The 17,459-nt window shown below is 42.8% G+C and overlaps 1 protein-coding gene across 1 annotated transcript in view; it reads right to left on the bottom strand.

Annotated features, from left to right (window-relative positions):
- Window positions 1-17,459, bottom strand: part of HARS1 (histidyl-tRNA synthetase 1) — a 33,513-nt gene that overhangs the window by 2,293 nt on the left and 13,761 nt on the right. Inside the window, exons 1-12 of the mRNA XM_081015181.1 lie at window positions 15,333-15,519; window positions 14,417-14,506; window positions 9,556-9,675; window positions 8,924-9,019; window positions 8,233-8,358; window positions 6,877-6,984; window positions 5,971-6,069; window positions 3,775-3,868; window positions 3,020-3,147; window positions 2,694-2,930; window positions 1,298-1,414; window positions 10-156 (exon numbers count right to left, since the gene is read on the bottom strand). Coding sequence (XP_080871307.1) covers window positions 10-156; window positions 1,298-1,414; window positions 2,694-2,930; window positions 3,020-3,147; window positions 3,775-3,868; window positions 5,971-6,069; window positions 6,877-6,984; window positions 8,233-8,358; window positions 8,924-9,019; window positions 9,556-9,675; window positions 14,417-14,506; window positions 15,333-15,410 — 1,440 coding nt within the window. The 5' untranslated portion in view covers window positions 15,411-15,519. Of the gene's footprint in view, window positions 1-9; window positions 157-1,297; window positions 1,415-2,693; window positions 2,931-3,019; window positions 3,148-3,774; window positions 3,869-5,970; window positions 6,070-6,876; window positions 6,985-8,232; window positions 8,359-8,923; window positions 9,020-9,555; window positions 9,676-14,416; window positions 14,507-15,332 lie in introns of the transcript that reaches the window.

Below are 17,459 nucleotides of genomic sequence, written 5' to 3'. Positions count from 1 at the left end.
CATGAGTACCTCTTCTCTAGTAGCTACATCTCGCAGTTTGACCACTCCATCATTTAGCTCTTGCTCTCCCAGGATGGCAACAAGAGGGATTCCCGTCTCCTCACAGTACTGCAACTGGTTCAATAGTTTGGGGTTCTTCTTGTAAAGCACCTCTGCCTAAAAAGCAGAGAAAAAAAGTTAGTAGGCCAAGACAGAGTAACCTCCACTGTTCTTTGCAAGTAGGTTGCAAACTGTGGTGTTGGGGGACCATTTAGAAAGTTATCCAGTTCTTCTCAATGAAAAGAACACTGATTGCACATAGGCTTATCTAAAAAGAGGCTATTCATCATTCCCATTCCTCCCCAGCAATCTGGAAATGTATGCCTAATGTGTTTCCTAGGGCAAACTGTTAGCCCACATGAAATTCAGTAGACTTGACCAATGACCCGTGTGAACCAATCATGACCCCATCACACGTACCCAGAAGCTTCAACACATTGGCTTTCCATGGCAGTTTTAGGGGGTTCTTGGTAGGAGTAATGATGCAAATAATATTTCCTGATGATAGAAAGACTGAAGCCTGTTGTGCTATACACTTGCTACTGGCAGATGTCTCTAAATGCAAGGAATATATTGCAACCAACACCCAGATTCCCTTATTGCAGAACATAATGATCCTCATAATGCAAACTTAATTAAGACTATACAAAGTCCAAGTCATCACCCACTGCATGTTTCAGTTAAGGCTGCAGATCTAGCAGGATTTTACATTTTTTTTAAAAAATGAAGGGTATATAATATAAATTGATCTAACTATTTTAGGATGAAGTATTAGGCTATTTAATTAACTACAGGGCAAATCACGCAGCTACATTGCCACAGCTAAGCACCTGCCCCAGGCCACACCCATCCTCAAATGCCTTTCTCTAGGTGCCTCATCCTTTGGAAGTGCCTTGAACTGCAATATTATTTTTTGCTGCTTGAATGGAGGGTGAATTGTGCATGGGTGTAGCCGGGGGGGGGGGCAACTGCCCCCCCAGTTCAAGTAAAACAATAGAAATATTTAACTAACTGACCAATCACGTTGGTTCTGCCCCCCTAACAAAAGTCCTGCCCCCCCTTAACAAAAATCCTGGCTATGCCCATGTGAATGTGTGTAGGAAGGTCTGGTCCCCCCACCTGTCAAACATACCCCTATTCCTATTATTCATTCCTGCCACGTGACAAAGACAGAGGAATAGAAATAACTCCCCTTCTCCCCACCCCCAATTCTATGACCCCTATTTTGGGCCCAACCCCTTATATACTGCATTTGCACCTTGATCCCAGAATCCCACAGCTCAGAAACAAGCTTTAGCCTCTCTTCAAGGAGTTTCTTCTGAGCAGATGCCACGAGCACCTGGGTCCCGGTTGTCCGGATCTTTTCCTCAGAAGCCTGAAGGTGGAGACAGAGGTTTGAAAAAGATACATAGAAGCACTCTAACAAGAGAATCCCAAAATTCATGTATGCCAGACGATTTCAAGTAGTTACATGAGCTTATTGCACTGTGCAATAGACTACGGAACCATTCCAACAGTACTGCAGAACTATGCTACCCTTGGTACTACAGCAGGCAAACAGGTGCTGTTGTGCATTAGAGAAAGATGTGTTTATAGCAAACCTGTAGATCAGGGGTGTCCAACCCATCAACCATGATCGACAGGTTGATTCCTGGATGATCCCCGGAGCCTTATCTCTGCCCCCCTCCCCCCTCGGTCTTTCCCTGCATCGCGTTTAGTGATCATTCCTTTGTTGTCTCCTGTTAGCGGCTGTGTTGTTGGTGAGCAATTTATTTTAATCCTGGACACTTACTGTTTTAAAAAAGGTCAACAACTTTCGTCTGCTGGTCTGCCCCCCCCTAAAAAAATGGGTAGATCACTGCCAGTCCCCCCCCCCCCGGGAGTAGATCACAGTCTCTTGGGAGTTCGACGTCCAACTACATTATTCCGAACTTAAAAATGGAAAGCGTAATGCTGGTGGTCAACAAAAGAGGTTTAAAGACTGTCTCAAGGAAAATCTAAAAAAAATGTAGTATAAACACTGAGAACTGGGAAACACTGGCCTGCGAGCACTCCAGTTGGAGAACAGCCTTTACCAAACATAAGAGAAAATGTTCTATTTGTACATACCCTCAAAGAACTTCAAAAAGTTGGTGTGCAAGTGTAATGTATCCTCTGAACTGAATTACGTTTTTCACTTTGTATTTCCATGCAAAGTGATTTTGTGGAGAAGTTTATCCCTCTAAAGTTTTCTAGTTTGGGACTCTGTACCCTGGCATACGGAGTAACCTCTTCCACATTCTATCTTTTCGAGAGAGTTTAAGCATACACGTAACTCTATCCCCATTCCATTGAGACACTGATACAAATCTCATTTAGCCCCCACTCCCTTAAATACTTGTGTAAAGGAACTAGGGGGTCAGCTTGGTATGTCTACAACTATGTTGTTCAGCTAAGCTCCAGTTCCTCCAATAATGGATATATTCCTCAACATTTTGGATGAGCAGGTACTCACATGACAACTTTAGTTGATGTAAAAACTCTCTGGAAATATACAGTGTACTTAAAAGCTCTTGAGAGTCACATGGCCACAGACTCCAAAACTGACAGAGCTTGTAGTTGTTTTGTTGTGAGCTAACCAAACCTTGAGAAAGGGAAAAGCAAGCAGTCCTTACCGCCACTTTTTGTTCCATGATGGAGAAGATCCGTTCAATGCCAACGCTGAATCCAACACAAGGCACTTTCCGTCCCTTGGGGTCAAACATCCCTACTAGGCCATCATAGCGGCCACCTCCAGCTATGCTGCCCACACTAACAGACTCATCTGTTTGGTCACTTTGCTGGAGAACAGCCTCACAGATTACTCCAGTGTAGTAATCCAAGCCACGAGCCAGGCTCAGGTCAAAGGAAACCTGCAAAATAGGATCAGAACCTCCTTAGCGGTCAGAAACACACAGGTGATTAGATAGACCAGGATCAGAATTGCACTGCCCTCACTCACTTGCTCCAAAATGCCGAAAATAGTTAAGTACTCAAACAGCAGCTTCATTTCTTCAAGGCCTTCCCTAGCCAGCTTGTTCTGTGACAGCTTTGGATCTTGGAGCAACTGCTCAATCAGACTCAGCCCACCTGCAGAAGTGATACATGTGGTACGTATTATCCTCTGCAAAATATGCATCAGGACCGACAGAAAACCATCTCCTGCCAACCCAGCTCAACAGTTCTTTCTCACTTCTCTCATCTGATGCAGTTGTATCTGTTTTAATATGGCGATACTTAGGTTAATAGAATTTTGGACACTTGAAAGTTAAACCCAGACTCCTTTCCCCATCAGTTAAGTGCTTTAGCCTCAATTGCCAGGACTCTCCAGAGGGGGTGAGGAGGCTGACCACCCCTCTGGTATTTCAGACTATGTGCTGAGTCAGACATGATGACCTTACAGGAAAATACAATGGCCTGTGTGCTTTTTGCTTCCAGACTTTGGATTGTGCTTCTCTTCTGATCAGTATGGAGATATACTTCCCTTCTCCCTGCAATGTGTCCACGGAAATACAAGAGAATAAATAGCATCATTTCCTGTTCTCTGTCCCTCCCCCACTCAGTCATGTATGCATTGGTGCTAACACAACATCCCTTTCTGTGTCACAGAGATTAAACACTATCTTGAACAGCAGCTAGATGGATTGCATGAGCATGAGATCCCAAGCCCACATGCCTCAGAATAAGAATGACAAAGCGTTCCTTTTTCATACTCACCCCTAAGCTGAACATATTCACCAATATGATCTGCAATCTCTGGCGAGAGACCCTTCTCTCCAACCATCTCACTTCTCACATCATCCCAAGCCATCTGTGTACAGAATTAGAGTTATATGGTCTCTTAATGTTTAAACAAGTCATTTATCCAGGTTTTTTTTAAACCACTTATAAGAGCCTTATAAGAAGCATTTTCCTTGTCTCATTTCTATTCTGATTCCATGGGACTTCTCTCCATATTTCAAACCCCTATTGACTACAAATGAGAAAATCATCTCCAGAACATTCTACACAGTCCCTGAAGGGTGGTGTGCAATATAAAAGCAACAGCATTACTGCAGAAAAAGTGCCTCATTTGATGGGAGATACACATAAGACAGGTTCAGGCATTTGCTATAGTGAGTATAGGGCCAGGAGTACATATACAAGCTCTGCCTCGAAACACGCACTGCCCTCACCTGCCCAGTCCCTGACCTTCCTTATGTTGCACAGGGAAGGTGTGCCTAGAGCTTCTACTTGCAATCAGGGATCCTGATATAGCAAGATCCTTCATCACACCAAACTGTTGAGAGCAGGGCTTCCCTGCTCCTACCCACACTTAATTTTGCATTAATTTGAAAAAAAGGAGCAGGGAAAGCAAAATATTGTTGTGGTGCAAATTAACTAGACACCTGGGATTTGTGATACATGTACTGGAACCTATCCTTTCCACAGGAAACAATTCAAAAATAAAATAATGTTAGCATTCTGCCTTGGCCTTATTAAGTGTGTACTATTGCATGCTCTGGCAGGAAGGTAAACGGCGCTTCTGTGCGCTGCTCTGGTTCGCCAGAAGCGGCTTAGTCATGCTGGCCACATGACCCGGAAGCTGTATGCCGGCTCCCTCGACCAATAAAGCGAGATGAGCGCCGCAACCCCAGAGTCGGTAATGACTGGACCTAATGGTCAGGGGTCCCTTTACCTTTTTATTGCATGCGGAACTCTGTGTGCTAACCTGGGTCTGCCATATTTGAATGACAGCCCTTTGAAGAGGTAAATAGTGTGATGTGGCAATCCAAGCATTTCAATAGGACAAAAACAGATCCACAAACTGAGCAGTTAAGCTAAGAAGTCAAGGTAATCATTACTCATTACTCCCAGCATGTGGGATCTTAAGAAGACAGAAAGAGTAACTTTAAACTGCGGACATCTCAAGTTGTCATGAAATACTAGACTAATGTTAATGGAGCAATTAAAAGAGTAATTATAGAATGAGTGTTGATCTGAAAACTTTATTATACCAAGATATAAACAGTATAGCTATTGCAAAATATTAGTCTGCAAGATATGAGCACTGATAAGCACCTTATTTCCGAGGGTTAAAAAAGAAAAACCCTCAAGGTCAGCCTAATGGGAAATTGTCCACTGATCCCAGTTGCAGGATCGTGCCAAAAAAAACAGAAGCAAATAAAAAGTACCCCACTACCACTATGGCTCATGATTATGCATTTAGTTATGTAATATTGAATGTTATCTGTAAACTGTTCTATCCTGTTTCCTCTTTTTGTTTAAACGAATTCACAAAACAAGAACTTATACACTGATCACTAATGAACCATGTGCTGTAGATATCACTGCAAACGTATTATGCTATTTTTGTGATATACAAATGGCATGAGAAGGCTTGGTCTATTTATTAGTAGATATTAGTAATATTCCTATGATCCTTGCTTATAAAACCCAATAAATTCCCCCCCCAAAGTTTTTCAAAAAAAAAAGCTCCGCCTCCTGCATATGTGTCAACTTCTTCCGGACTTGACAGTTTCTCTGCCACTCATAAATAGCAATCCAGTATCAGTTTCATTCTCAAGGAGCAGGGTTTCAGAAAAGGGGTGAGGGGTAATATTCAATGCTGTACCTACAAGGAAAGTTCTTATGAAGCCTTGAAGACCCTCTTTTCTCTGATTATCATAAGCGTTGGCTTCCTAGACCCAGCCAGCAGCCCCCAACACACTGTAGTTCTGAGGGAGGACCAAAAACGTCTTCTGGTAGCCTTAGGTGCCCAACTTTTTCTTACTTTCTTTCTTTTTATCATACACTTTGATATTTTCTCTATGGTCACACCATGGGAAATGCAGTGGGATGTCAATGTCTTTCCATGTTTACTAAACACTTGAGCCACGGTAAAAACAGTATTTATTATCCTGATGTCCTTACCTTGTCTAGCTTGTCCACAGCAGAGCAGATGGCCCGGAATTTGCTCTCTGGAACTCCACATACTGCAAACATCCCATCAAGGATACGACGGTCGTTGACCTGCAGGGAAATTGAATCCCCCCCCCCCCCCAAGTATCAACTCATGGTTCATGCTTCTGCATGTTATTACCTCTGAGGGGCAGGGGAAAGATGAGGCCGTTGGATGGGCAGCTGCTCTGGCTCACTTTCCTCCCTCAAGAAAGCTAAGTAAATTTTTTTGGGGGGGGGGGAAGGTCCCTGAAATACAGTAACTGAAAACCAATAGGAGTTGGTATTGAAGTACTGAAACTGAAATCAATAGGAGATACATGTGCACATGTATCTTGTGGAAACATTATCTCACTCATGGCAGAACTGAACACAGCCCTCCTCTTTCTTTCTACAGTATGGAGAAGACACCAGCATTGAGATAATTAGTAACAATCTAACTCTGAAATGGGCCTTTTCTGCAGTGGCTCCCTGCTTGTGGGATGCTCTCCCCAGGAAAGCTCATTACGTATCTTTAGGCACCAGGCAAAAACATTCCTCTTCTCCCATGCCTTTGGCTAATTAAACAATCTATGGCCTATCAACAGTCTATCTATAGTCTATCAAGGTATATATACAATGTAAGTGATTTATGTTTACTAGGACAATTCTGGTAAGGGACCTGCAAATACAAATAAGGAAAAAGCAGCAAAAGCTGGGGAAATAAATTATTTCTAATCAAATTTGAGGAAGCACAATGAAAATATACTGAAAAATTAAGACAAAACCAACTGTGTTTCTCATTTTATGTTCACAGCAAAGGACAAGTTTAAATCAATAGAATAGTATTTTGTGTACATTCTGGATAAAACTGCTCTAGATTTCTAGACTTGTTCTCACCTTGATAACAAATGCTCCTATTTGTAGGGCACTCAGGATCTCATGAATAATCTTCAGGCACTCCGCATCAGGAATCATGGCGTCATACTGGCCAGCAATGTCAAAATCCTGGGGCACAAATTGCAGATGTGAAAATCCTTAAAGCATAAAGCATCCACCTGAGTGACAGACACATAGGTTGCGCGATACATAGTTCACATCTTCCCCAAGTCTTGACAGCACAGTAAGGCAGTTAAGTCGTTTAAACCAATTTTAACATTGTATATTTATATTCTTGGAACTCTATGGTGAAGGGCAGGTAAGAAATGTAAAAATAGCAGCATGGATTGTCAGTCATTTGGGATTTGGAACAAGGCACACATTCAAGTATCTTTAATCATATCAAGGTACCCACAAATATAAAAAGGTGCCAAAGATGATTAAAAAATGTTGAGGCAAATCAAGGCTGAGAAAGCATAGTGAATGTATGCAGACAAATTAAGACAAAGTGTCAGTTAACTGCACTTTGGTGGCAGCCGGTAAACAAGCATGTAGGCACAGCAGTGTATCATTCATACAGCACCATTTATGAACATACAAAGCAGCATATCAACAGAAAGGAGATAAAAGCCCAGTTCAGACATTATGCCTGAACAGAGTACTACAACATGGGGTGAGGGGCTTGCTTGCTTGTTTGGCTCTGCTTGCTCCACCCCTGACTTACTGCCACTGAGTCCACTTATAAGTGTTCTCCAGGTTTCCTGCTGTGAGATTTCATGGCTGAATGCACTCAAAAACAAAAGAACTGGAATCCGTAGAACTCCAATAAACTCTAGAATAAAGGAAATCTGGAGAGGAAACCACAGACTGTGCTACAGGGAGTTTTCTACCTTCTCCCTCCAGGCAGTGATCTTTCCCTTATTTCTGTAAGGCAGCCCTTCCCTCCATTCCTGAAGCAGCTGATTGTCAGTTGACAGCCTAGCCACTATAGTGACTACATCTTTTTAGGCAGCTTTCCAGGTCCTCCTATAGTTCGTCAGTCAAAATGAAAACAATTACTTGTGTGTCCCACTACCTTTAAGGTATTTTCACCAGGCTTTCACTGAATCAATGGAAGTGTTCCTGTAGAAAAAGGCCAGGGGGGTTGAGGATAACTACAAAACACTCTGGGTGTTACATTACTGTATTTTAAGCTCTGGAAGCAATTCAGGCATGAGAAAGACATGACAGCCAACTACAGGGGGAAATGGGAAAGGCACCAGCTGACTGGGAGAAGGAAGTAGAGCAAAAATGTTATATGCAGAATGAGAAGGGAGGAACGAGCAGGAAACCAGTTAAGAGCCATATACACTTTAAGGCCATCCTACAGATACTCACACACTGGTAGAACTCTCTGTATCGGCCTTTTGTCATGGCTGGGTTGTCCCGCCTGTAGACCTTAGCAATATGGTAACGTTTAATATTGGTAATTTTGTTCATAGCCAGAAAACGAGCAAACGGAACCTGAGAAGAGAAGGCTAAGGAAAACATCTAAAATCCTAATGTATATAATTCAACCTATACTACTGGATGCATTTGATCTAGTGGATTGAAATGAGCTGAAGAAATGACTTGGCATCTGCTAGCTGAAATCAGAAGGCAAAAAGAACAAGATGGGTAAATGAATAGACGCAATGGTGCACATTCACTTTTGAAAAGCTTATACTTCTTTAAATGAGGCACACCATTTTTTTAAAAAAATGCAAATACTCCTAAAAATTGAGAGCAACAATGGTTCCTGTGATTCAGCATCAACTGTGACCTCCTCTTTCAAAAAATAGGATTGTACAAAACCTGCTAGTCTGCATGACCCAACGTACACTTATTACCTCAATTTTTACACGTCGTTGCCTGTTTCCATGCTTGTGACAAAGTGACAAACAAAAAATTTGTGTGTTTTTAAAAAAGAATTGTGCCATCAAAATGATGTTCCAAAAGTTTCTGAATCTACTTAGAGTAAGTGCAGATGTTCCTCGTCTGCTGAAGAGCAGTTTTCTGCCCAAGCAAGGAGCATGGGATTTAAGGATACAGTTAAATCATAGCGAAGAGATAGGAGCTCTCCCCCCTGATCTTTCAGATCATAGATCAGCTTGGAATCTTCTCCATACTTCCCTGTCAAAGTTTCCTAAAAAGTAAGGGGTGGGAGAGAGGGGTAGAAAAAATAAAATAAATCAAAGGCAAGTAAAGAGTTATGGTAAGCAATAGGTTTTTATAGGGCAAAACAAATGCATATTCAGGCTAATTTGCTCTTAAGGTGCAAATGGAGAGGGACCTTAATAAAATCTATATTCTTTCCACCCAACTTTTCTTCTTCCCTATGAAAGTGCCCCTTACAAAATGTATATAAGAAAAACCAACACAATAATAAACTAAATAAATGTAAAACTGACGCTGCAATCCTATACACACCTAGCCAGAAGTCTCACTGGGTTCAGTGTGACATTCCTGAGCCGGTGTAGGACTGCAGTCTAAGTATAGGAAGTAATTCCACAGGAAGGAAATTCAGTGTGACACTGGCTCTTTAAAACATTTCTTTATTCCCCCTTCTGGTATTATTATGTTTTAGAACTTGAAATCTATGTCTGACTTCTGGACTAACGCTTGACACTTCTACCAGTACCTTTCCTCAGTTGCCCTAGTCCTCCTGCTGCCCCATCTCACCTTTAGTTCAAATACTGGAGTATCTATTGTCTCAGCTCCATGGCGTTTGAAGCAATCGATGATGACGCTGAAGACTCTGTCTCTGATTGCCATCTGCTTGGGACTGTAATCCCGGGTACCCTGAAAGTCCAGAACAGAAGACAACTTGATGGACTTCTGTTCCCTTGAACACATGCTATGTTCAGGCAAAGTGAACAGAGAAGGTAGGCAAAGTGGTGCACCATTTTTAGCACTCAATAATGGGAAGAAATTCCATGACAACTCTTCCAGAACATGGTGCTGGAGGATCTTACCTGGGCAGAAAGGCAAAAGAATTTGTGATTTAAGAAAAGGTTTTAAAGTTATGACTTTGCCCTAGAACTCCCCACCCCAAAACAGGGTCATCTACCACCAATGGCCCTAAGGGAAGGATCCTCATAAATATTATATTTTTATTTTCCTTATAAGCTGCCTTGCTTTTTGTCCCCCTGACAAGGCAGCCAAAATCTAAACAGATATCAGTCAGAAGGAAGAAGTCTGTTACTTTGTTCTAGGGTGGAAGACCTACATGTGGAGGTCTATTCCTGATAAGAATGCAAATAAGCAATTCAACATGCTTGTAAGCCACCTTGTGTATATTTTGAAAAAGTTGAGATGCTTAATCAAACTATAAAATCAACACTAAAGCGCAGGTAACTCATATATAAAACCAGCAAAGCTTTAAAACAACTATATATTATATAGTCTAAATTAATTAAAAATAGTCTGCTAACTATTTTTCTCCAGTTTCCATTGGGGTTTTATGATGCTGTGATCAGCAATTGTTTTCCTTCCTGCAGGTTTAAAATGTCATTGTTTTTATTTTAATAATTTAGAATCTTAAAATCTTATACTGCTACATGTTACAGTTGAGGTTGCAATCTGTTTTGTGAGGGTAAATATCTAAACAGTTATCAAAGGCAAAGAAACTGTGCCAAACTTTGGAATTCCAAGTGGAAGTGGAATTCAACATAAAGTTTTCAAGCTTCAAAACCTAAAAAGCCAACTAAGCTAGGAAACAAATTAACAAGGAAAACTAGCTCTTACCTTTACTACATTCTACATGAATTTTTATATTGAGCTGGGGTTTAAATGTGGCTGCTTGTGATAGTATCCAGATCTTACCAACCCAGTTCTGACCTAGCAATTGCCATACTGTACTAGCCTGTTACAACCAAAACAAGGAAGAGGCTTGTGGCACAGTAGGCAGGGATAGACAAGCTTCAGGCCTGATGTACCGACTTTTTAAAAACTAGAACCTTAAGTTCTACCAACCAAAAACAAAATGATGGCTCTGAACACTTAGAACGAAGGGCCAGGATGTCTCTGAGCTAGTCTAGTGTGCGCCTACACACAATCATGCTGAACTTCAGTCTTTTTTTCAGAACCCAGTGTGGAAAAACAGTATTTATGAAGCCGTGTGTTATTTGTGGAAGAGCATCCTCTAGTGGCTGCAAGATTTTATAACAGCTGTATTTGAGATACAGTAAATGGAAAATGGAGAGTAGGAATTTCTGTAAAGCGTTTTTTTTGTCAGTGGAGAGTAGAACATATTGGAAAGGATTAATTCATCTTCTGGTAGGCAGGGGCCAAAGTTTATAAAAGCTATGGTAGTGGCCAGCTGGAACAGGATGGAACCTTCCTCCCAGGTGGTAGCCATAACTTTTAAAAAGTAACCAATTTCAATAAAGAACAATACTGTATATAAGGAAAATGAAACCTCTTGACTGGAGCACTCAAGAAACGAATGTAACAAAGCAGTACCCACCAGAAGGTTGGAGGAGAACCCTGTGACAGAACCTGCTGGAGCAACCTCCTGCCAAAGGATGTTTCTGCAGAGATGAACCAGTCTACCTTAGAATGTCTGATGAACGTGGCTGGATGGGACCAGGCTGCCTCTGATTTAGGCAGATAAATTTATGCAGTGTGGTAGTCATATATAGAACTGCTGTGGTCACTGCCTCCTCAGAGAGATGTCAGTGGGCAGAATCTGGGATCTGGCATGATAAAGCTGTGCAATAACTACCTCTGGAGGGGATGGCATGACTTGGTCTAGAAAAACCCTGTCTCTCAGTTACTCCATTCAACCTCCTGTCATGGAGCTGGAACCCATCCAGATTTGAGTGGAGAATAAAAAAAAGCCAACAGTAAATCCAAAGAAACAAGTTCAATGTCTTCTAGATTAGTTGGTAACACCCTTTCCTCAAAGTCTTTGTGCTGTTCAAGTGCAGCGTTTATCAAAATGAGAATAGTGGTTCCTGTTCCAAAACATATTGGAAAAACAGGATGTTGGGGAATTCCAAAACAGAAAGACAAAGCCTTAAAAACTTATCCTTTGAAAAGTGGAAAAATGAAAACATACTAGCAGCTCAGATTATAACGTGAAATGTAACCTTTTCAAAAATGCAAGATGTTTTTTAAAAGGCTAGGCAAATAAATAAATAAGTCTTCCACATGCCACCAAAAACCCACAAAAAATGGAAGCTGAGGTGTCGATGTAACAAGTCCCTCTTCCAAGCAGCCATCTGGTTCACTTTCCTTGATAGGAACACATGGAATACAGCTTCAGAAAAGGATCTGAAGGATCAGGGAGGTATATATGAAAGGCAATCCTTCAGGTAGTCTAGTCCCAAGATGATAAAATCAAAACAGGGCACAGAATTGGAAGCAGACTGGGAGCCGGTGCATCTGATAAAGCACTAGCATAATATGATGAAAATGTCCTGTCCCAGTTATCTTGCTGTCCTGTTTAGGACCAGCAACAGTTCCCCAACCATAATTAAGGGCAGTACCACAAACAATGCATTTTAACAGTCTAATGAGAAGGTTGCTATCTCCACTCAGGTATGGTTGCAGCAGGTATAACAGCTGAAGTGGATGGAATTTGTCTAATGATTGTGCTGGATCAATAAACACCCAGATTGTGAACATGATCCTTTAGGACAGGAATGGGCAACCTGTGGCCTTCCAAATGTTGCTGGACTCCACAACTCCCATCTGCCCCAATCTGCATGGCCTACAATGATGGGAGTTGTAGTACAAGAACATCAGGAGAGCCATAGTTCCATATCTTTGCTTAAACAGATATATACCTGGAAGAAGGCCGGTGCAGATTTTCTTCAAGGCCAACACATCCCAGTTTTCTATTTCAACCAGGGGCGAAACTAGACTTTATTTCATCCAGGTCAAAGACCGAGTTGGCATCTCCCACCCGCATTTCCGTACACCCACCCACACAGGATGGGAGCCTCAATGGTGCCCTTCTGGAGGCTTCACCTGGGGCAAGAACCCGGATAGCCCCCCGTCCCATAAGCCACAGCACTGATTCCAACAACGTATGGTCTTTGAAGATAAAGTGGCCACTCAGTACTACATGAAAGTTAGGATCCTACTGTTTGGTAAGAACTGCACAAGCAGGAAGATTACAACATAAGTCCCCTTGCACTGGTGCAATGCAGCTAATTACTATGCTAAACCTCTGAACTCATTTAGAATTTGGTGCAGCAGTGCAAAGTATTTGTTATATGCAGCTAAAGTAGCCTAGCTGCACTGGGAAAGGGCAGAATTGGGTAGGAAAGGTATCTTGGTGAGAGAGGGAGAAATGGCCAGTTTAGTCAGTGTCCTATTCGTTATTCCTGGATCAGGTCTGCATCCTGCACCAGCACAGCAAAGCACAGCACAGTGAAACATGAATGGGATAGCATTGCCAGTAGCAAATCACAGCACCCTTGACATATAAGTTGCAGCAGGAGATGCACTTCAGTCATCAGGTCACTGTTCCAAATTAATGAAACCATAGGGTTAAAAGCTGTCATTGGCAAGTTAATCAACTATACAGTAATTAGTCTATTCCTAAACTGGACTGCAAATTACTTATTTTTATTTGAAAGAAGCATGCACTAGTGGAATGTAATTTAATCCTCCTCTCTTCTGTAGCGCCCCCCAGTCCTCAAAATCACCTCTGGGAGGTTGGTGGACTCTCTGGAGAAGATTTTGGGAGGGCATGGGGCAGAAGGGAGGAAATGGAAGTGCCAGTGAGCTCTACTGGCACTGCTTTGGATGCAATCCATAGTGGAAAGCTTGATGTGGAAATCAACCCAATGTGCAACACCTGTAAAAAGGGCAAATTTCATGTTAGGAATGATTGGAAAGGGATTGGAAATAAAACTGCCAATATCAGAATACTGTTGTATGAATCTACAGTAAGATCACATTTGGAATATTGTGTACAGTTCTGGTTACCTCAACTCAAATAGTAAAGATGGAAAAGACTGAGAAAAGGTCAGCTAAAGCTATAACACCTTGTAGGGACATTTATGGAGCATCGGGTCTGAGTCCTTTCATATTTCCTATATTGCTGGAGGCTTCAAAGAAAACTGATCCCAGTTTGAGTATATAGGACTCCACAGTGAGGGGTGTAGCCTGAGGAAGGAGGGCAGCTTGGGATGTATAAAAAAAGGCCAGATACAAGAGGACTGAAATACTGCATTCAATTCACAGGATTTAGGTTCCACACCCCTGCTATGTACACTTACCAGACAACAAGACCCACAGAAGAGAGTGAGGCTCACTTCTGAATGCACACCTAGAATTTGCAGGTGTAGGAGCAACAAACAAATCCCCTATAGTTTCACTGAGAGAAAGACATATTAGATTCCAGGAGGACATGACTTGAGCCATCAGAATGGATATCACAAGACAGTCTTCCTAAACCCTCGTAAGCTTTCATTTGCATAAAAAGTGTGTGTGCACTTGAGAAAATGAGAGTGTACTGTACATGAAGGAATTCTGCTCTGCCATGCACTGGTGCTTATCACAGTACGGTTGGGGCTAAAAGGTTTACCTTTGGTGTCTTGAGGACAAACTTAGGTCTGTCTTCTTCAGGACATATTTTTGCCTTCATGTCCAGCAGCTTTGCCACCTGCTCTGCAATCTGAAAGGAAACATTTTTTTAATCAATTCAAGTTACACAGCTTTTATCTAATTCATATTTATACAATAGCTTTACTTGAGTAAGCTTGGTAATGGTTAATACTCTAACCCTGATACCATCCTCAATACATTAAAACTCACTAATAATGGCAAATCCTGCTGTGGGTGAAGCCTCTCTCCTACGCTCATTTTACGAAATACAAATCTTTCAGTATAAGATGGCTTTAAAACAGTTTGGATCCATTTACAAATTGCTTACTTTAATTGATGTGTGTTAGAACTCACTTGTTAAAGAGAGAGAGAGAGGAAGGAGAAAGGAAAACAGAGGAAAACTCTCCTTCCTTGGAGGCTTTTAAGCATCTGCCTTGGATGCTTTAGCCGAGATTCCTGCAATGCAGGGGGTTGGACCAGATGACACCTGGGGAATCCCTTCCCACTCTAAAATTCTGTGATAAATTAGGTCTATTAATTTTGACATGTCCAGTCTGAGACCTTGTCAGGGGGAAACATAGAATAATAATAATAATAAGGTCCCCGTTTCCTAGTTACATATACAGTATGTGTATATATTCTATCCTGTAGAGATCCATCTTTCTCGCCCCCGTTAACGACTTGCGCGTAAACCTCTGGGTCGCTTCTTCCAGGCTGTCAGCGCCTCGGAGGCCTCCCCGCCCGCGCCCCAAATGACAGGGCCAGGCAAGGAAGGAAGGAGGCGGCGGCGGCGGCGGCGGCCGCTCTTCCCCGCAGCCTCTGCCGGAGGCGCCGCCCGCCCGCCCGCCCGCCCACCTTCGGCCTGAAATATGAGGGACCCCCCCGCCCCGCCTCACCTCCTCCTGGGGGGCCTTGTCCTGCTTCAGGCGCCGCACCAGGTCGGCCTGCTTCCTCAGCGACTCCTCCTCAGCCATGGCCACCGCCGCCGCCCGCCTCGCTCAGCGGCTGGAAGGGAAAAGGGGCCGCCGGCGCCTCGGCTCCTCCGCGCTCGCTACCTCAGCGCCTCCGAGCATGCGCAGTCGCCCGTCTCGAGGCTGCGAGGGCTGCCCGCTCTTTAGGGGGCGGGGCATTCAGCCACGCGCAGGCGACGCCCGCCTCTGAGCATGCGCACTGGCTCGCGTCGATGCCCCGAGAGCTGCCCGCCCTTCAGTCTTCGGCTGGCGCCCGGGAGGCTGATGCAAGACGGGCTCGGAATGGCACGAGGGGGAGAGGGGCGGGGCGGGAAATGAAAGAATGAGAGAGAGGAAGTGACGCGATAGCACATTGTTTACATGTCCCCTTCTCTGAACCCATGTGCATATATTTAGCTCCCAAGGCTGACATCAGAAATGGCTGTGTGTGTTTAAACAGTGAGGGGACATTTCAGCCTTCCAGGATACTCTGGCAATAAAAATAAATAATAATAATAATAATAATAATAATAATAATTTTTTTATTTATATCCCGCCCTCCCCAGCCGAAGCCGGGCTCAGGGCGGCTAACAACAATAAAACAGTACAAAAGTACAGCACAAACAACACTCTAAAATCATTCATTATAAAATTAATTCAAGCCACTGGCAACCATTGGGCCAGAGCTCCGCGAAGATTGCCGAGGGAGGGAGTCAGGCTGTGCCCTGGCCAAAGGCCTGGTGGAACAGCTCTGTCTTGTAGGCCCTGCGGAAAGATGTCAAGTCCCGCAGGGCCCTGGTCTCTTGTGACAGAGTGTTCCACCAGATCGGAGCCACGGCCGAAAAAGCCCTGGCTCTAGTTGAGGCCAGCCTAACTTCTCTGTTCTCTGTTTTTATTTCTAAGGAAATATTTCCTTAGAGCATTTGGGACCCCTCTCTTCAGCCAAAAAAGGCCCCCAAAGTGGAATTACCATACAATTGATAAAAACAAGACTGTCTCTGCCTGCAGGCTTTATAAAAAAAAACCCCAAAACCATATGCAACGTACAAGGGGAAAGGATGAAAGTGGTTAATTAAAATATCCCTTATTTGGGAAAAGATGCTAAAAGGAAGACTGCAACACTGAAACTGCAGAATTCATTTGAGAGGTTTGCTTGTGGGACTGAGGGTTGCATGCTCACTAATGCTTACTCAAAATGAGACCTGTTGAGTCGTGTTCATTAATTTCTGGTCTGGTAGAACTTCATTCAGAAATCGGAACTGAGACCTGCTTACTATGCCAGGATGCCTGTGTTATCAGCAACTGTTACATTAATAATAGTAGTAATAATAAATCACATAATTATCACTGTTGCTGAATTTTCCCATTTAGTTTCCCTCAGACCCTGTGTGTGTATACCTGTAACTCAGCATTTCAAACATATGAATTGTAATGCACTCCAATAAAGTTTAAATAATAAATGTCAGTTTCTAAGGTGCTGAAAGACTGTTAATTTTGTTGCAACAAGCTAACACCACTAGCTATATGGAAAATATCTTCCAACTGAGTCTTGTATTTAACCATGCAATCCTATGCACATCTGCTTGGATTCAAAATCCCACTGGGCTCAAAGTTGCTGCCTAAAAGTTGCTGACTACAAAGTTGCTGACTAACACTGTGATCTTACACATGTGTATGTCAGTGTTTCCAGTGCAACTATTGCAGAGGTCGCATGACCGGATGATATAATTTGTTATGATTGTATGTGTGGGAATAGAAGGTTGTAAAACTTCTGTTCTTTGTTCTTCTCTCTCAGAGAGGATGATTGTGTGAGATGCAGCTCGCACTGCTAGTTATGTTCTTTTACTTAATTTGCTGTAAATAATAAAATACTTGACGCCACATATCTGGACAGTCTGGCTTCTCGCTGACTCTGCTATTAGCATGCACACAGGTCCATTGGATGTGTGTCGCTGGAGGTACGGGAATGCTGCCGCCAAGTGAGTGTGTCTTGATAGTCTACTCAATTTGATGAAGCTGAGGCTCCAATACTTTGGCCACCTCATGAGAAGACTCGACTCCCTGGAAAAGACC

The sequence above is a fragment of the Podarcis pityusensis genome (assembly GCF_964106645.2).
Source record: "Podarcis pityusensis genome assembly, chromosome: 7".
Lineage (NCBI taxonomy): Eukaryota > Metazoa > Chordata > Lepidosauria > Squamata > Lacertidae > Podarcis > Podarcis pityusensis.
Note: the sequence above shows the minus strand (reverse complement) of the source record. Positions and strands in the feature narration are given on the sequence as shown.